This window comes from Diabrotica undecimpunctata, chromosome 6 (genome assembly GCF_040954645.1).
Source record: "Diabrotica undecimpunctata isolate CICGRU chromosome 6, icDiaUnde3, whole genome shotgun sequence".
Lineage (NCBI taxonomy): Eukaryota > Metazoa > Arthropoda > Insecta > Coleoptera > Chrysomelidae > Diabrotica > Diabrotica undecimpunctata.
Window position 1 is genome coordinate 15123975 of NC_092808.1, and position 21916 is coordinate 15145890.

At 32.6% G+C, this 21916-nt stretch overlaps 1 protein-coding gene across 1 annotated transcript; it reads right to left on the reverse strand.

Annotated features, from left to right (window-relative positions):
* Positions 1-781: 781 nt before the first annotated feature.
* Positions 782-3913, reverse strand: LOC140444753 (cuticle protein-like). The gene is made up of 2 exons (XM_072536514.1): positions 3765-3913; positions 782-1627 (listed from the first exon to the last, which is right to left on the reverse strand). Exons 1-2 carry the CDS (start codon positions 3861-3863, stop codon positions 875-877), a joined length of 852 nt encoding a protein of 283 aa, XP_072392615.1. The 5' UTR covers positions 3864-3913; the 3' UTR covers positions 782-874.
* Positions 3914-21916: the final 18003 nt, after the last annotated feature.

Consider the following 21916-nt stretch of genomic DNA (forward strand, 5'->3'; position numbering starts at 1 on the left):
ATTGCTCCGAATTTCTCTTCTATTATTAGAGTCATAGGCTACCTTGTAGTCTATAAATATGTGATAAGTATCTATGCCATATTCCAGTGTTTTTCTAAAATTTGTCTGGGGGTTACAATCTGATAAATTGTTGATTTACCAGCTCCAAAAGCAGGCTGGTATTTTCTTATTATTCGTTCTGCATATGGTGCCATACAGTGGCACAGTATACTGGAGAATATTTTTATGACGCTGAATTTAGAAGCGTAATTCCTCTGTAGTTAGAGCATTCAAATTTAAATTCAAATAATTATAAACACGGTAAAAATCCGAAGATTTCTAACTGGCCAAACAAAAATTCAGATAATTGCCTTACTGCGCTTTGTATAATATACAAAGCAGACGGCTGATGAATAATTAGTCGATAAGGAAAATCTACAATTTTCATTCCACATATCTGTGGATCCACCAAGGCAAAAACAATATGTTTAAATTTATAAAATTTGTCGAATTTATTTAATCCAAATATTAATTACTTGTTACAAAAAATGTTGTTTTATTTTGTTAAACTGCATGTCAATAATCTTTTACCTTTACAGTTTACACTTGAAATGGGCTATTAACATGTGTACCTGCTAATATCCTATGTATAGAATATAGAATACCAAAAAAATAATAACTAAATTTTCTAGAAAGTTCGCATTGGAATCATTAATTATGAGTTTATCAAAGTCGTCCCTTCATTTCAGACTCCATTCACATTTTATCATAAATATTATGTTGTTTAAAAATAACTTAAAAACATGAAAAAACGAAATTATATTATTGCTTTATTTTTCTTATAACAGTAAAATAAATAATTCCTAATTAAAAACAACAGTTTTAAGTTTTTTCTTTAGTGGTGGTAGTAGGAGGGAGCAGCATGTACTTCTGGAGCAGAAAAACTGGAGTAAGACACTTCAGGGGCACTAGAATATGATATTTTGTTGAAGGCTGGTACTTTAGCTACTAGTGGTGATGCATATGAAGCTTTAACGATGGGTTGAGCGTAAGCTGCCTTCAAGACAGGTTGGGCGTAAGCTACTGGAGCAACAGCTTTTACGACAGGTTGGGCGTAGGCTACTGGAGCAACGATTTTGGAAGCAACTGAATGGCTAGCTGGTTCGCGATGTACAACTGCGTTGAAACCACTGTGAGCATCGACGGTGTATTCTACTACTCTCTTGGTACCATCAGCTTCAATAAGAGAGTAACTTCCCTTAACAACATCACCTTCACGAGTTTCGTGTTGGCTTTTGACATCACCAGTATGAGGATCTTCTACACCATAACCAAATTCATAGTGAGCTGGAGTTGAGTAGTCTTCAGCTACAACTTGTTTAGCTACTTTGTATACTGGAGCAGCTACTTTGAAAGCTGGAGCGGCGTACGCTAATGGAGAAGAATAAGTCACTGGAGCGGCTACTTTAATTGCTGGTGCAGCTGCATAGTGAACTGGAGCAGCAACTTTAGCATAACTTGGTCCACCATATGATACTTCAGGAGTTGATATACTTGAATAAGAAACTGAAGGAGCATCGGAATAAGAATGTTGAGGGCTTAAAACTCCTGCATGGACGGCGGCTACCAGAGCCAAAAAACTGATGAGCTGAAAGTAAATAATTTTTATAAAAATAAATTTATTACATTAAAAATATTAATTTATCGCTCAAAATAAAAACTTTGGAACAAGATTACTGTTTTATACAGACATACTTTATTAGACCAAATCACAAGTAAAAATTAAATTATTACGACGATATTGTGGTCATCAAGGATTTATTGAAAAAACAAGAATTTTGTGAATGTACAATACATATATATATATATATATATATATATATATATATATATATATATATATATATATATATATATATAGTATATAGTATATATATATATATATATATATATATATATATATATATATATATTTTTATAGTAGAATATTATAAAAATCATGAGAAAGACAACAGGAAAACTTAAGTGAATACAAATAGGTACAATTGCAACAAGAGGTAGATAAAAAACTGGAAGCTTTTCGTGGCAGGTGTGGCTTTAGGGTATATATGCCGAATAAACCTAATAAATACGGCATAAAAATTTACGCATTAGTAAACGCAAAGTTTTCTTATACCGCAAATTTAGAGGTGTACGTTGGACAACAGCCACCTGGCCCATATACAGTTGATACGAGCAATATTTCACTCGTTCCTCGCCTCTGCATTCCTATATCTGGTTCTCACAGAAATGTAACAATGGACAATTTTTTTACGAGCCTCAGCTTGGCCGATCTTCTTTTGAACGAACATCATCTGACTATGATAGGCACTATAAGAAAAAACAAAAGAGAGCTTCCACTTCAATTTACTGATCCTAAGAGACCAGAAAAAACAAGTATGTTTGGTTTTAGAGAAAAATGTACGATTGTGTCATATACCCAAAAAAAAACAAAAACGTTATTTTACTCTCAACGAGGCACCACGGCGATTTGCTAGACGAATTAACGGGCAAGCCAGAAATCATCATTGACTATAATAAATCCAAAGGAGGAGTAGATTTAGTTGATAAAATGTGCGCCGCCTACAATTGCGCTCGAGCCACTCGCCGATGGCCTATGGTCATGTTTTATTCTGCAATGAATGTAGCTGGTATCAATTCATTTGTAATAAACAAATATAAATCTAATGAGATAGATAAAACGTATAGCAGACATTTTCTAGAAGCTCTTGGTATGGAACTAGTAAACGATCGTCTACAACGTCGATGTTTGAATAAACGTATTCCTAGATCAATTAGGTCAAGAATAAAAGAAATTTGCCATATTGAAGAAGAATTTGTTCCAGCCCCAAATCCACAATCTAATTTTCGAGGTCGTTGTTTTTACTGTAGTAGACAAAAAAATAGGCCAACCAGATATACCTGTCAAAAATGCCAAAAGTTTGTATGCTTAGAACACGCAAAATGCATTTGCTCCGACTGCCTACAAGATGATATTTCCGAAGACAGCAGCGAAGATTGACTTATTTTCAAGTTATAAATTCATTCATGTATCTACTTTACGCAGCTCAAAAAATTTGTTTTGTATTTAGTCTTTGTTTAATTTCTTAGAAATAAATGTTTATTTGTTTAATTAGTGTTTTTGTGTTTTATAGTACTCAAAATGAGAAAAAGATATATCTGTTAACTTTTATTTTCAAAGCATGAGTTTAAATACAAATTATAATAAATTTATGTGTAAATGTTTTTTTTTGTCTATTTTAATTATAATTTAAAGAATCGACCAGTTCTCAGACCCTTTTTCTGACAATATTTGTTTTTTTGGACCTTTTCTAGATTTGCGGACTGCTAGTCCGACGTTATACATTATGTACCATCATGTCACGTTATCGCTGGAAGGTTAAGAATGTTTTGTAGAATTTGACTCTGCAACAAAAAATGGAGGTTTCTATTTAAGATTTCAAAGTTGCACCTTTTTCCACTATAGTGGGGTAGCTGAAGGTCGTGTTTGGTGTCATTCGACTGATTTTTGAAAAATATTAAATACGTGTTTTTCAGTTTTTTAATCCAATGTACGATATATTTTATCATCCCGGGCAATGAAAGAAGCATGGATTAAACAGGCATTATTAATAATAAACAAGAAAAAGAAGAAGAAAAATAAAGTATGCGGTGTTAGCGTCTTTCATATCACAGAAAATAGCCGATTTTTTACATTACTACAAATTTATTTTTAAAATACTTACTTTGAATGCCATTTTTGAAATCACTGTATCAACTGCAAGTACCGCACGAACTATATTTTTTTCGTAGCCGCCTGCTGATATATATACAAAAAATAACATTAAAAGGCGTGGTTATAGTATGACCAAATATTTAGATCCCTTATTTTACTTTCATTGATCTCATAATATCAATTTCTAAATTAAATAATACCGAGCGACCTGGCAATGAACTAGAAAAGTTATTATGTGTGTCCGCTAATTAGTGACAGATCTCAAGAACAGTACCGATTACTGCGTGTAGGTAATAACTAGGGCACAAAATGTATATGATTGTAGCAAAAGATATATCAATCATTGGTTTTTACGCTAGACGCATGTATTACTTAGTATAGTGATTCCATTCTGAGTGTTTTATTTTTATGGAATTGGATATCTCGAACAATTCATTTAAAAAAAACTGTCCTCTCGTTTTTATGCAGTTTTAGTACATTTCTACGGTCATTTAATACAACTACAAAACAGTAATATTATAAAATCGGAATATTATATCAGTAATATCATTCTGAGGGTGCCAAAACCTTACCTGCATTTAAAGAACCACTACGATGAACTACAGTAAATTTGTGACAAGACATTTTCATTATCCATTCTGGCAATTCTAGGAGAAGGATTCTTTATGTTATATAACCACTGTAATGAGGAGTGATCTGTCTTCTTCTTCTTCGCGTGCCATATCAGAATTATCCGACGTTGGCGATCACCATTGCGAAGGCTTCTCGATCTTCTGTAATATGGAATAATTGTCCTGCATTTGTTATCTGTGTCCATTCACGAATGTTTTTAACCAAGAAACTTGTTTTTTTCCTACACCTCTACGGTCCTCTATTTTACCTTTAAGGGTCAGTTGTAATATTTTATGTCGACTTCCCCTTACTATATGTCCCAGATAAGACATTTTTCGATGTTTAACAGTCTTTAGCAGTTCTCTTTCTTTGTTGACGCTCCTTAGTACTTCTTCATTAGTTTTCCTTGCTGTCCAATGTATCTTCAGCATTCGTCTATGAACCCACATTTTCAATGCTTCAATTTTGTTCATGATCGATACTTTTAGCGTCCACGTTTCTGCACTATACAAAAGTACGGACCAAACATAACAATTAACCATTCTTTGTCTTAGTTCTAAACTGAGATGATTATTGCAAAGAAATGACTTCATTTTCATAAAAGTAGTTTTAGTCATTGCTATTCTACGTTTTATTTCTATGTCAGGATCTAGTTGGTCCGTTATCACAGTTCCCAAATATGTCATTTTCTGGACTTTCTCAACTTGGACTTCGTTTAATTGAAGCTTTGCATCGGGATGTGGGTCACGACTTAACACTAAAAATTTGGTTTTGTTTGAGTTTCTTTTTATGCCCATTTCCTCTCCTACCTCGTGAATACGATCAAGCAGAATTTGGAGACCTTCAATATTATCTGAAAAAATTACTGTATCGTCTGCATATCTAATTACATTAAGTAGTTCCCCGTTGATTTTTATTCCATATGGTTGTCTCTCAAGTGCCTTTTTAAATAACTGGTCCGAGTAAACATTGAACAATGTTCGCGACAAAATGCAACCTTGTCTGACTCCTCGTTGTATGGAGATTTCATCGGTGTAGTTATCTCCAATTTTTGCGATAGCAGTTTGATTCTAGTACAAATTTTTAATGACACCAATATCCTTGTCATATATTCCGATATTTTTTAGTATTTGCATTAATTTTACATGCTGTATTTTATCGAATGCCTTTTTGAAGTCCACGAAACATGCAAATAAATATTTTCTTTGGTTACGGTATTTTTGTAATAGGATGTTAAGAGCAAAAAGTGCCTCCTTGGTTCCCATAGCATTTCTAAAACCAAATTGAGTATCTTCCAGATCTTCTTCGCATTTGCGTCTAATTCTGTTGTGAAGAATTCTTAGAAAAATTCTAAGAGTGATCTGTAATAACAGTAAAATCATCACTACCTTCAATATAGCATCTAAATTTTTCAATTGATAACAAAATTGCTAACAATTCTTTCTCAGTAGTTGTATATTTTCTCTGAGCTCTTGTTAAAGTTTTGCTAAAGTAAGCAATAGGAGGCCAATAAAAATCAACCGAGGAGTAAGACAGGGAGACATCATATATCCAAAACTATTTATTGTCGCACTTGAAGACATCTTTAAATCACTAAATTGGGAAACGAAGGGACTATCGATAAACGGAAAGTATTTAAACCATCTAAGATATGCAGATGACGTAGTACTAATAGCCGACAACTGGAAAAAACTGAAGACGATGATCGATGAGCTTCATACGGAATCCATAAAAAAAGGACTGAAAATGAATCTGAGTAAAACTAAGCTAATGTCGAATAAAGATGATCAACCGACGATAACCATCCAAGGAACAAAAGTGGAACATGTAGAAGAATACATATATCTGGGTCAGAATATCAAGGTAAACAAAGATAACCAAACTACCGAAATAAGCAGACGAGTAAGAATGGGATGGGCCGCATTTGGAAAACTCTCATACATACTGAAAGACAAAAAGATACCCCAAAACCTTCGAACCAAAGTGTTCGATTCTTGTATCCTTCCCGTTCTTACTTACGGAGCTTAAACCTGGACATTCACAAAAAAGAACATGGACAAGATTCGAAAAACTCAGCGAGCCATTGAACGACAGATGCTTGGTATCTCACTAATAGATCGGCAAACGAACGAAGCAATCCGGAACAAAACAAAAATAAAGGACGCCGTGAAACAAGCAGCTAAATTAAAATGGAAATGGGCTGGACACAACGAACGTCTCGAAGATGGTAGATGGAACAAAGAAGTCGAAAACTGGCGACGGTACGATGCGAAGAGACCAAGAGGAAGACCTCAAATGCGCTGGAGCGACGATATCAAAAGAGTCGCAGGACCAATGTGGAAACGCCTAGCACACAACAGGGATGAATGGCGAGAAATGGGAGAGGCCTTTATTCGACAATTCGGATAGAAAAAGGGCTATAAAAAAAGCAATATGATGTTCTAATCCATCATCTTTTTGAAATAGAACACCACCAACACCAGAGTCACTTGCATCACAAGCAAGATAGAAATGCTTGGAGAAATCAGGACTTGCAAGAACAGGAGCTGTTGTAAGAACCTGTTAAATTTTCTGAAAAGCTTCATCAGCTTCAGGAGTCCACGTAATAGGATGATCTGTCTTTCTGCCTCTCAACAAGTCAGAAATGGAACTGCAAATAGTAGAAAAATTGTTTAAAAACCTACGGTAATAACCAATTAAGCCAATCAGCCGACGTATCTGGGTTGTATTTGTGGGTACAGGGTATTCCAAAATAGACTACACCTTACCAGGATCAGTTCTTAACCCTTGATCGTCTATTACAAATCCAAGGAATTGCAGTGAATATCTGCAAAACTGGCATTTCTCAAAATTAACAGTGAGATTTGCATCTTTCAAAAGCTTGAAGAGCATTTTCAGAGTTTTGATATGAGTGTCAAAATCTGGGGTTACAACGATAATATCATCAAGATAATGGAAAACAAAAGGTTCTAATAAAGGACCTATAACTGAGTACATAACTGGTCCATGAATTTTCAACTAAAAGAGTAACTTTATGCCTACAAAATCGTGACCAAGTAAGTGACCCTTTAATTAGAAAAACAATAGGGTGATTGGCTTTTGTAAAGAAAGGTTTGTTTTAACAGTTCTATATAGAAGTAAACTACAACTTAAAACGCAAGCTTTACTAACCGAAGGTACCCGCAAACCAACGTGAAAATGTTTGGAAGCTACCCACAAACGGGAAAAGTCTAATCAAACCTGAAATGTAAGTTACACTTTTTTCCCTCTATTACAATAAAAAGGAAAATTGTATGGTGCTTGACCCTCGGACCAAAATTGACGCCAACATAGCCGATTAACGAAATTTGATATAAATCCAATGATTCACAGTTTTTTCGTTTTTCCGGTAAAACGGTGCATAATTGTTTGCCAAGTGTTTGGATTTTTTTATTCATCAAGTCACCCTTAATCGAAATAATTCAAATTTTAAACAAATTATACACTTTTAATTTTTACGAAATTTTCAGCGAATACATACATCCAAGTGGAAACTTTTCTCGCGAACGGTTAGATGTAGCAAAATTCTGAGTATGGCAGAAGAACGGTCAGCCAATTTTATATAAAAAATGTCCATTTGCTTGACTCTCGGACCAATATTGAAGCCAACATAGCCGATTAACGAAATTTGATAAAAATCCAATGGTCTACAGTTTTTTCGATTTTCCGGCAAAACGTTGCATAATTTCTAGCCACATGTTAATTTTTTTTAACAGAAAGTCACCCTTAATCGAAATAATTCAAATTTCAAACAAAATTTTTTCAAACAAAACTTTTAATTTTCTCGAAATTTTCAGCGAATACATACATCCAAGTGGAAATTTTTCTTACGAACCGTTAGATGTAGGAAAATTCTGAGTATAGCAAGAGAACGAGCGGCCCAAATTTAAGTAGAAAATGTCTATTTGCTTGACTCTCGGACCAAAATTGACGCCAATATAGGCGATTAACGAAATTTGATAAAAATCCAATGGTCTACAGTTTTTTCGATTTTCCGGCAAAGCGGTGCATAATTTCTGGCCACGTGTTTAGATTTTTTTAATCATCAAGTCACCCTTTATCGAAATAATTCAAATTTCAAACAAAATATTCACTTTTAATTTAACGAGTATGGCAGAAGAACGAGCGGCCAATTTTATGTAGGAAATAACCATTCTCTTGATTTTCAGGCCAAAATTGACGCGAACATAGCAGATTAACGACTTTTGATAAAAATCCAATGGTCTACAGTTTTTTCGATTTTTTGGCAAAACAGTGCCACATTTTTAGTCACATATTTAAATTTTTTTAATCAGCAAGTCACCCTTAACCGAAATAATTCAAATTTTAAACAAAATATACACTTTTAATTTTCTCGAAATTTTAAGCGAATACATACATCCAAGTGGAAATTTTTCTCGCGAACAGTTAGATGGAGGAAAATTCTGAGTATGCCAGAAGAACGAGCGGCCAATGTTATATAAGAAATGTCCATTCGCTTGACTCTCGGACCAAAATTGACGCTGACATAGCCGATTAAAGATTTTTGATAAAAATCCAATGGTCTACAGTTTTTTCGATTTTCCTGCAAAACGGTGCATAATTTCTAGCCACATGCATATTTATTTTAAACAGCAAATCACCCTTAATCGAAATAATTCAAATTTCAAACAAAATATTTACTTTTATGTTAACGAAATTTTCAGCAAATACAGACATCCAAGTGGAAATTTTTCTCACGAACCATTAGATGTAGGAAAATTCTAAGTATGGCAGAAGAACAAGCGGCCAATTTTATGTGGGAAATGTCTATTCACTTGACTCTCGGACCAAAATTGACGCCAACAGCCGATTAGCGAAATTTGATAAAAATCCAATGGTCTACAGTTTTTTCGATTTTCCGGCAAAACGGTGCATAATTTTTAGCCACATGTTTATTTTTTTTAAACAGCAGGTCACCCTTAATCGAAATAATTCAAATTTCAAACTAAATATTCACTTTTAATTTTCACGAAACTTTCAGCAAATACAGACATCCAAGTGGAAATTTTTCTCACGAACTGTTAGATGTAGGAAAATTCCGAGTATGGTAGAAGAACGAGCGGCCAGTTTTATGTAGGAAATGTCTATTCGCTTGACTCTCGGACCAATTGACGCCAATATAGCCGATTAACCAAATTTGATAAAAATCCAAGGGCCCCTTAGAAAAATTTTGCCAAATTTTACAAAAAAAAAAAATTTGTTTAATGTTTTGGTACATGCACTTGGTCCAGCTTATTCCAAACATGTGTTTTATTCTGATCCCTTAACCCCAGTTTGCTGGAAAAGAGGAAAAATCGAATTAAAAAAAAAACGGGTGTGGCAGTCCAGTGGGACTGCCGGTAGAAGTTATACTTCTATACAAGCGTTCGCCGTTACAAATTTTTATGGGAGTCAATCTGCACAATCATTACATATGTAATGCTATAGGTAAGAGAGAGCAGAAAGAGAAACAGAATTAGGTATAGAAGTACATGGTGTATTGTTTGCTGTATATAAACAGTATTTGACTTGTAATAGGAGGATTTCATCAACATAATAATATTTTGATGAAAATGTATATTTTTAATTTCATATAGGAGTTGAATGAGTTGAAAGGAGTTGAATGCAAAAAAATTTTGTTACACATACTCTGCAGTAAAATTCATTATTTATTTTGTTATTAATATAAAAATACAATACAATACACTGCAACATAATTCAATATAATAATACAATACAAATTAAAATGCAATATTCATAAATATTTAAAAATGACAATATACATAACTTATTTACGCACATGTTTAATATACGCATATAACTTGAAAAACTGAGTAAGGAATCGCTGTTGTAAAATTTTTATTCTAAACTCCATTAAAAAATTTGTAAAATCGTTATTTTTATATAGATAAACAAAAGTATCATTTTTAATCCTACCCTATTATCGAATTTTTCGTTTCCAACAATAATTTTTTCAAAACAAAGTTTTTTGGAGCGGATTAGAGTATTTTTTATATACACCTTTTTGTAAAAATTTGTTCAAAATACATTTTATTATTTTAAACACAGTAATTAATATTTTTAAATATTTTTTAACAAAAAAAAAACAAAAAGTTGCCTCACCGTGTCATGTTAGCACATTGCCTTGACCAGAATTCGAACCTGGGTTACCACGGCACAACGTGGAATCCGAACAACTAGTCCACTGGACGATCACGGCTAATTAGACCGTAATTTGTATTACGATTCTAGTTCGGATATTTTAAAACTCTAACCTAAGACTCCATTAAAATAAATTTAGATCAGTTGTTTACAAAAGAAACAATGTACTTAATATTAATTTTCCGTCGACCGTCCATTTATGATCAATTTTAACACCCTCAAAATCATTGATTAATGACCCCTATTAATGAATGATTTTCTATTAATGAACGATTTTATTATAGGCAACACAACATACTCGTACATTGCTTGCATAAATCAATTAAACGCTCTGTGGTTGGCAGTGACCTGTGGTGTAAGCAAAAAATCGTATACCTATTTATATTCCCACTAAAAAATTAATTTAAAATGAAGTAGCCGCTGTTAGTACTATCTGTCATTAGTGTCATTGTATGTCGTTATTTACTTTATTGTTTAAAATTCTGTGTATTTGAAAAATCAAAGGATGGATATTGACGAAGGGTTGAATTTAACTCCACCAGAATTTCTTCTTCTATCACAGAATTTACAGAGGTCGAAGAAGACTTAAATATAAATTTGTCAAAATGCTATACAGCAGATAATCATTTATCAATATCTTCCTTTAATTTCAGTAATTGCACCATTTCGAATATTAATGTTTACTATAATAAAACTACCACTAAGGAAACTTTGAATAAAGTCAATGAAAGCTGAAAAAATTGTTGTTTATCGTTAAGTAAATGAATATTTAAACTAAGATATCTTTATTTCTGAAAAGTACGGTAGACGGAAAAGTTTTGTAACGAACTCGTGAATTAAAATGGCGATTAACAATCTCGAACATTAACGCGCTCGCTTTGCTCACGCGTTAAAATATCTCAATTGTTAATCGCCCTTATTAATACACTTGTTGGTTAAATAACTATTAATATACTATTTTATATAAATAAGTACGATAATAATTAAAAATAAATAATCAGTCAGTGGAAATAATAACAAATAAATGTTTCCGATTCTTAAAATGCTAAAATATTAAATAAATAATATTCATCAGTATTTAAAAATGACAATAGGTATACATAACTTACTTATCCATATGTTTAATTTACCACGATAATAATATTAATACAAATTAAAATGAAATATTCATAAGCATTTAAAAATGACAATATACGTAACTTACTTACGCATATGTTTAATTCACTATGATAACAATATTAATAAAAAAGATATTGTTTGGTGATACAACTGTCAATTTATCTGACATTGACAAATACAATATTATTTAATTGTTGTTTGTTGTGTATATAAGTACACATTTGAACTTACTTGAGATATTTAAAAGTTTTAATTTATAATTTAACATGCCTAACGAGGCTTGTTACTCCAGTGCAAATTTCCGATTCACTCCCGTGCAAATTTCCGTGCAAAGTCGAACGCGCGTATAGAAGTATAACTTCAAAAACCAACAACTCGGATTATGTTGTAAATTTTCATTTTATTTTAAAATTTATCATTTTTGCGTATATTACATATATTTAATAAAATTAGCGTTGGGTTTTTAAATATTTCAAAAATAAAAAAGTAAATTCTTATTGGGATTCGAACTCAAATACACCAGCGTATAAACCAAACACGTAAAATATTTGCCAATTAGACATGACACAAACTTATTTCAAAATTGAGAGTTCTCTGTCATACAGTGATTGAGATTATTGTTTTGAAATACAAAAGACTAAAATAATTATTGTAAAATGTAATTTTCAATACAATCAATTGTAGCTTAACCCCACATAAACATAGTAAAAATATTTAATTTTCACATTTGTTCATTTTGATAGATTAAAAATTTCCATTTAATTAATTTAAACGATATTTTATTTAATAAATATTCTACATATAATCAATTGTTTAATATCTCCTTTAAAACTACATACTTATATAATATAGTTTTATCCCTTAAAATGGTGTTTAAAATGTTTTTAGTTTCGGGTGAAGGGATATTTGCAAACTATTCACTTCAGTTGTTAACTACTAATGTCTACCTATCTACATACGTATTTATAGTATGTATATGAAGGCGTACATTTATGTAAATAACTCCCGATTCAATTTTCTCAAGTTCTGGTGGAGAAATAAGTGAAAATTCCACCTGAACACACCGCACCTCGCAATCATCCTCGCCGACCCCTCTTCTCTTCTCGTCGAGAAATTACTCACAAGATTAGGATCATGTGTCAGTGAATTAATTTGAAAGTTAGCGAGTTGCGATGCAATACGCTTCCCATTGTGCCCGAATCTACAATAGAATTGTGACTTTGCATAGATATACGACGACAATTCACAACTCAGACGGATCCTGGCACGAAATTCAATTAGTTCTCGTGCTACGCGTTATACACATCCAATACGAAATAATTGTATATTCGTTGTCGATATAGCACTCCATCGAAACTAGGGTGGTGGTTGGGTATTAAAAGTTGCGTTTAATCAACATACTGCTAAATTAAATTGAATGGAATTCGAATTTTTTCTAAAAAATTTGCTTTTGAACAGATTCGTTTAAATCAAGTTTGCAAATATTTTTTCTACCATATTTTAATAGGATTAAATTTATTAAGAGTACTATGAGTAACAAAATCAAAAAATATAGCACAAAATTTAAACCAAAAAGGAAGGTAACAGGAAATTAAATGGAGATAGAGGAAAATTTTTTATAGAGGGGAGACATTCACAAATAAACAAGTTCACAATCCACAGAAAACCAAGAATAAAGTTAAGATAAAATAAAAAATGTGCTATGTTAGTTGCTCTTCAACAAAAGATATAGAAATATCAACTAAAAGTTATCCAGGAGTGAACATATCCTTTAATCACAAATCAGTTGGTTTGTCGAGGAGAGTGAAAGTAATAGTATGATATAATTTGGCCCCAACCCTGACATCCAAAGTAAAAGTTGGTCCACATATAGTTCAGTAAAAAGTAACGCTGTTTCTAACGCCAGGTTTGGGAGAAAGTGGGGGAAAAAGTCAGTAAATTAGTAATTTATAACGTTTTTGCATTTACGATAATCATAGATCATCCGAAATCAATAGAATAAGGCAAACACGGCTTACAAAATGGCTACCACAAAACGCAAATTAACAAGAGCATTCAAAAACATCAAAACTTTGTTCCATCCAAAAAAAAACCATTGCCGCCTGTTCAACCCAAGCTCAACGCAAAATCTTTCTACCTTTTATAAAAGGTATCACTGACAAGATCAGTAGAACTCTTAACTCTCTAGACCTCAAAACCCGTAGAGAGATCGTAAAAGTAAAGATCCGTAAAAGACCAAGTCCCCAATGAGGACCATGGTGGCTACAAGATACCTTGTTCTAGTTGCCCACGAATATACATAGGACAGACAAACCGACGAATCCATAACCGTGTTTACCAACATTCTATATCTGTAATTCCGATACTACTTTAGCCCTAGCCCAACCTCATATTTAAACAGGCCACAAAATAGACTTTCAAAAAGCACAAACCATCGCTTCCATCCTCTCGTTAAAATCGAGAATTATTCGTGAAGCCAAATAAATTAAAATACGGCCTAACAGCTTAGCGCGATAAAGCTAAAAGATTCCGGCAGATAGCGACCACTGCTTCAGCGACCCCCGCCTCATCTCATCAAGCCTAGACCGTTTCTGCACATACTGTTCTCCTTCTCCTCAGTCCTAATCCCTTTTGGGATGTGGTGACACCATCAGACCTTTACAGTTTTTTTATCATTTCTCTCCATCCTTCTCTGTCCTGGACTAGTTGTTCGGCTTCATGTAACCCTTGGTTAATCAGTATTTTTGTTTGATCTAACTAACGGCTTGGAGATCTTCCCCTAGGTCTCTTTCCTTCAACTCTACCCTCGACTATCAGTTTTTCCATCGTATCTGTTCTTCTAGCAATGTGTCCAAAATACTGCAAATATCTCGGGTGTATTTGTTTGAGCAATCTATCCTTTACTTTAAGTTGTTCTAATATCGATACGTTAGTGCGATGATCAATCCAGGATATTTTCAACAATATACCCACATACTAGGAGTCCCTAGTAGGAGTCCATACTAGGAGTCCTAGTATGCACAGTATAAAAGCAGCTACACAAGGTAAGACCGTCGTATATAGCGCCATCTTTTAAAGTGCTCTAACTCTCTCAGGAAGCATTTTCTTCCAGGTTAAATTATCTTAGAATTATCTGAGGAATCTCCGGTTTTATTTTGTCAAGAGAGTTTCTGATACCCTGTATATATATATATACATATATATATATATATATATATATATAGATATATATATATTAAACTTAGAGCTAAGATTAATATTATTATAAAAATTAATATTAAACTCACCAGTCTTCCGGGTTGAACCGCGTCGATATCCATTTTGCCGAGCTTTCGACATCCTCTCTGATGTCTTCTTCAGGGCTTCCGAGGTCTCAGTCTCCCGAGCCCCCAGACACTACTACACTCACTAGTCACTTCTAGTTCACTCACTAGTTCACTACTACTAGTAGTAGTGAACTAGTGAGTGAACTAGAAGTGACTAGTGAGTGTAGTAGTGTCTGGGGGCTCGGGAGACTGAGACCTCGGAAGCCCTGAAGAAGACATCAGAGAGGATGTCGAAAGCTCGGCAAAATGGATATCGACGCGGTTCAACCCGGAAGACTGGTGAGTTTAATATTAATTTTTATAATAATATTAATCTTAGCTCTAAGTTTAATTGTACTAACCGCGGAAATCTTTCCGAACATATATATATATATATATATATATATATATATATATATATACATATGTTATATATATATATATATGTATGTATATATATATATGTATGTTATATATATATATATATATATATATATATATATATATATATGTTATATATATATATATATATATATATATATATATATATATATATACACATATGTTATATTAATTGTCTTTTTTAATTTAGTTATACGGTTGGGAATTTCAAGAATTTAGGAAAAAATTTCAAAATAAAAAAAATAATTGAATAGTTATAAAGATGCAAATGTTGAGTAATCCTTGAGCTTTTGGAGCTTGTACTAGTCAACCAAATTTTATACAAATATCGGTTAACCCATTAAACAAATTTAAAATCAACTAGTTCATTTTTTGTGGGCCGAGACTAAGGAAATAAAATATTTAATGGATAACCCATGGCCAATAAATAATATTTTTTTCGTACATGCATATCCCAACTATTTTAATATTCTTTATGGTTAAATATAGAACGATTGATTAAAATAGCACATAGTAATTTAATACAATATGTATTTTAAAGTAAGTATATAGTGCAGTTCTTTTCTAAACATTTTCAGTCAACGCTTATTATCTTTTAAGCAATCTATTAACAATTAAATTAAATTATTATTTTTTTTGGCTCTTTATTTTGTTTAATTTTAAACAAATTCAATCAATTATTACGTTTGATCCTAACGCCACCTATTAACGTATTAACAAAGCATACGTTATTTACGTCTGACATAACTTAATACCCCCATCGAACAAGGTTGTAAACAAAAAAAACCACAAAAAACACAAAAAACCGGCCGCGGCCACCAAAAAAATCAAAAAAATACTAACAAAAACCGGCTTCGGCCACCAAAAAAATTAACAAAAACCCCAAAACCCGGGCACGCTGTCCTGAGTTTTTTTGCATTCGGTTAGGAAACCATGTTGGGGTTCTATTACCCAGGACCTCCACATGAAGAGCATTTGGCTGATTGTTGTGCCTCTATAGCGCATCAGAGTGCTATAGGGGGGAAAGGGATGGTCTAGAGCATTGGAGCACGGTGGGGTGACTCCTGTTTTTTACTCGAGTTAACACACCTTGCTCCAATGAATTGTTACACCCGATCGTACTACCTGGGTGAACATTTCTCATAGGCTGGGTTCAATTAAATTGCTTGCTTGCTTGAACAAGGTTGTAACTCATTTTTAGCGATTTAACAGGAGAGACAAAAAACGAAAACATGTATTTTTAATAATTTGTAGCGAAATGATTAAACTCTTTTACACTAATGCGATACGATATTTATAACATAATGAGGGATTACTTTGAGATGTATGTTTTCTAATTGTATTAAATATTAAAAATCTTGAGTTAGATTGAGATACAACCTTGAGATGAAACATGATTCTTCGCAGAAAAAGATTTTAACTCGCTTAACAACCATTTTACACTCTCGGTGTTCATTATTGTTTGCGTTTTACCCTTTAAAGGTTAAATGCTTTAAGTTATCGGCAATGTAAATAAGAGAAAAATAGTTTTTATGGTATATTTAAATAAAATATCAACTCGTGTTTTCACAATTTTAATTGGAAAATATAAATTTTACAAAAACAACAATATCCTACCACTTTTTCTTCTTTCTTCTTGTAAAATTAGTTGAATTAGTTGATACTTCTCATTGCGCATCAGAGGCCCTAAGTATGTCATCTTTCTGATTTTCACGATACGCATAATTTTCAGATCTTTATTCATACGTTGGATCACGGTGTTGTTTGTAACATGATGGATATAGGAAATTCTGAGCTTGCGGTGGTAGCACCACATTTTAAAGGCTTCTAATCGTTACGATGTTGCCTCCGTCAAGGTCCAGGCTTCGACTTCATATAAAAGGGTAGAAAATACATAGCATCTCAAGACTTCATTGTTCCTTCAAGTTTCTTTTGTTTATTTGTTTTGTAACGATATTTTTGCTTACCACAGGGTAAGAATATGGGGGACAAGATTGGGCAAACAAAATAATCGGAACTAGTGCGTACGACACTCGGTTGTTGTAGAGCTGGGTCGTGGATAAGTTGAAGATATTGGGGTTAGATTGGGGCAATTACAAAAAAAAAAAGAACTAAAGGGGTACTTATACAAATCTCTTGGGGCAAACAGAATGAAAATAAACCGGAAACACCTCAAGAAATTTAATATAGGGCGCCACTTGAGGTGCCTAATTATACCTATTACAACCACTATTTGTAACTAGGGAAATAATTATGGAACATCAAAAATATAGAAAAAATATCTTTTTCAAATAAAACTCAAAATAGATCAGAGAAACAAATTAAACGTTTATTTTTGTCTTAAACAAACAGTTATCAGAAATACAGATTTTACAAGAACATATTATACAACATAATCTAAATTACTAAAAACTTACATATTCTTCGTTTACTTAAGAGATTGCTACAAAAATGTTAAATGGTTTCTAGGTTATAATATGGCCAATTTAGATTATCAAAATTTTATGGATATCCTTTTCATGAAAAATATTATTGAATTTAATCTTACATATGGAATATATTTTATATAAAATAATCAAATTAAAATTGTCTTATAACAACAATGGATTAAAGCGAAATGTCATATGTCAACATAACAACTTAAGACAGAATAAAATATGACATTTTTTAGCTACGACAAAAATAATATAAAACTTTAATTATTACAAATTCTTTTATTTTAATGAAAGCAAATTATTAAAATTGTCTTTATAACTTGGGAGAATTAATATATTAAATTGTTACCTTAATTCACATAATCACTTCACTTTGTAAAGGAAAAACTTGCTACATCTCTGGAAAGCTACTTGGACAGATTTTCAAAATGGAAAACAGGAAACCATTTCCGTACTCAAGCAGGAACGATTGAAACAGAAACTTGGTGGAGGAATCAAGCTGTCGACGGGGACATTCTATATAATACTTTTCAAAAATTTCCAGTATCTGTTCAAATCTTCCAGTGACCACTGTGACAGAACTGCCTATGCAAAGAGTATCATCACGTCCACTGGTATGAGAACATTACAAAAAAGTTGAATCGCTTGTTCGATTCGAAAATTGCCCCAAATCTTGAGACAAATTTGTCTCAAGTTGTAACAACAGATACTCCTTCGTGTTCAGTAGTAATTCAACATCAGACAATATAAAAGCCAACCATGGAAGCAAGTCATATATTGAAGTTTCTTCACTCTTTTTTGATAGAAGAGTAATTGAGAGCATTCTAGATTTTACAAATATTTATGCATCGCAGAATAACCGTCACGGTTTTGAAATGAATAACATAGATTTAAAAAAATATTAGCATATGTATATTATCTGGTTCGCACTCTGCTTCAAGTTGATATGCATTGGTCAAAGGATGAGGATAAAGAAGTGCACATTATAAGAGAAAGCATGAGCCGACATAGATTTATATTTATAATTTATAGTAGTGAAGAAACCGCTACATGAGTGTCAAACTTAGTACATGGACGTCAATCTAAATTTGCTTTACCAGATGAAACCAGATTCGACAATATTGGCCACATTACAAAAAGAGACGATAGTGCAAGAATGTAGGATGTGCAAAAGTAATACTATTTATTTATGTAAAAGGGATAGAATGCATCTACACCCCGAATGTTTTGAAAATTTTCACCTTAAAATTTAATTTACATTTAAGATACAGTATGTTCCTTTATTAAAAACTGTACTGTTTTCCTTGAAAATGAGGAAAAAAATATTTTTGGTTGTAAAGTAGTCTTAATTTATGTGTTTTTAATCCAATCTAATAAATTATTTGTCAAATTTCTCTTTGTATATTGAGCGGCCGATAATGGGTTAATACTATATAAAGAATAAACTTGCCTTAAATTTACTTTAATTACCTCAAAACTATTTTAAAGTTAATAATAAAGTATATTTTTAATAAATATATTCCCAAGAAATAGAACACACTACGCCTATGCACATATAAAATTTATAACGAATAAACTAAAATATCATATTTCTCTCATTCCCGTTCTTTCTAAGAACGTAAATATATATATAGATCAGCAAAATATTGATGATAAGTTTACCGATCTTTCAAACTATTCAATGAACTTGTCTCACTATACACTAGTGAATCGCACCAATTTATATTGTTACGCGGGCAAATTTTATGGGACTTATCTTACTTTTTCACCTATTTACATGGGCGAAGCATACACAATAAAAGTGACCCCGATAAGAATTTACTGCTGACATTTAACATGGTAGCCACTACCGTTTAGTTCAGTTTGTAGATTAGTCACCTTTAATCGAAAATTGTCCAACTATATGCGTTTATATTGACGTGTGCGCAATTTTTTACTAAATTCGCTTGTGTTAAAATCTCAAAACATTATATACAATCTTGTTCGATAAGGGGTGTCGAACTATTAAATTCAGACCAAATAACAAATTGATTCTAAAATATAAGTAAATATTATATAATCGCAACTGTAATTGTTATATAAACTTCTTCTTCTTCTTAAAGTGCCCTCTCCTCAATGGAGGTTGGCTACTACAATTTTAAACTCTTCTCTATCTTCAGCTGTTCTTATTAGCTGTTCAAATTTTAGCCCTGTCCATTGTCGGATGTTTCTGAACCACGATAGTCTTTTCCTTCCTAGGCCTCTCTTTCCCTCGATTTTTCCTTTCACTATAAGTTGGGCATATTGGTACTTATTATTTCTCAGTATGTGGCCTAGGTATGATGTTTTTCTAACTTTTACTGTGTTAAAAAATTCTCTTTCCTTGCCTATTCTATGCAGAACTTCTTCGTTTGAGGTATGCGATGTCCATGAAATTTTGAGTATTCTCCGGTAGATCCACATTTCAAAGGCCTCCAATTTATTTACGGTTGATGTTTTAAGGGTCCACGTTTTAACTGCATATAGAAGAGTCGACCAGACGTAGCATTTTGATAAACGTAGTCGAATTTCAAGTTTTATTCGAGAATCACAAAGCAGTTTTTTTATTTTTTCGAAAGATTTTCTGGCCTGTTCTATTCTCGATCTTATTTCTAGATCAGGATTTAGGCTGCTATCGATCTAACATCCCAGGTACTTAAATCTATTGACCTGTTCTAAAATGTGCCCATTTATTGTGCAAGGTTGAGGTACGTTTTGGTTTTTTCGGATTGACATCACTTTGGTTTTTTTAATGTTTATTTTCATACCAAATTGCTCACAGGTCGAGTTGGTCTTGTCGATGAGTCGTTGTAGACCTAAGTCGCAATCCGCAATTAACACTGTATCATCGGCGTATCTGATACTGTTGATATTTACGCCATTCACCTTGACTCCATCCTTGGAATCCTCCAATGCTTCTTTAAATAGAAACTCGGAGTAAAGATTAAAGAGCAGAGGCGACAGAACACATCCTTATCTAACTCCCCTCTTAATTTCTACTTCTGTGGATGTGGAACCTTCGATCCTAACTCTGGCGTTTTGGTTCCAGTACAAGTTTTTTAAGAATTTGATGTCTTTTCCATCTAAATCGACTTCTTGCAAACGTTCTAATAGTAGGTCGTGTCTTACTCTATCAAATGCTTTTTCGAAGTCTATAAAGCATATAAATATATCTTTCTGTTGGTCGTAGCATTTTTGGGCGAGAACTAGTAAACTGAACAGGGCTTCTCTCGTTCCCATGCCGGCTCTGAATCCAAACTGATCGTCTCCAATGATTGTTTCGCACTTTCTATAGATACGATTATGTACGATTTATATAAACTAAATAATATAATTAAAAATATTAATTGTATTTATACGAAATAATTTTAAAACGAGAAATATCATAAAAATTTACACAGATGATTCAATGTTGTTATTAATCGGATGACATTTATGACTTTTAAATTTTGACGATCGCTACAAATTGAATCTTTTAGTGCCAGATATTCTTTTAATTTTTTACTTCTCATTTAATGTCTATATTTTGTTATTTTTTATGCAATTTTTCATTTAAACCTGATTTAAGTAAATATATGATGACTAAAAACGAATTCATCGAAAGTAGTGAATCAATATAAAGAACCTCCATTTTGTGACGTTACCCTTGACGAAGCCATCTTGTGGCGCAAGTTCCGTGACGTTCGCCTCATCATTTTACTGTAGGGAAGAAAGTAATACCACGCCAGTATAGAATTATCGTTTCAGAAATTAAAAATAGAGCAAACCATGCAATTATAATAATGTTGAAGCAGGCAATACTTGATGTTTTACATTTTGGCTTTTACTTTTATTAAATACGACAATTAGTACACATTTTATGCAGGGATAAATACACATATGTCCAAAAGTTTGGTATATTGGAATATTTCAGCTTTGTATTGATTTTTATATATAAAATCTTCTGAATAGTTAAACATTATTTTGTTTTAATACTCAACAATACTAAACAAATCTCAAAACCAGATAAACGATATGCAAAAAAATTCTTTATTCTATTGGAGTGAAAAACTTACAATGTACAACTTACA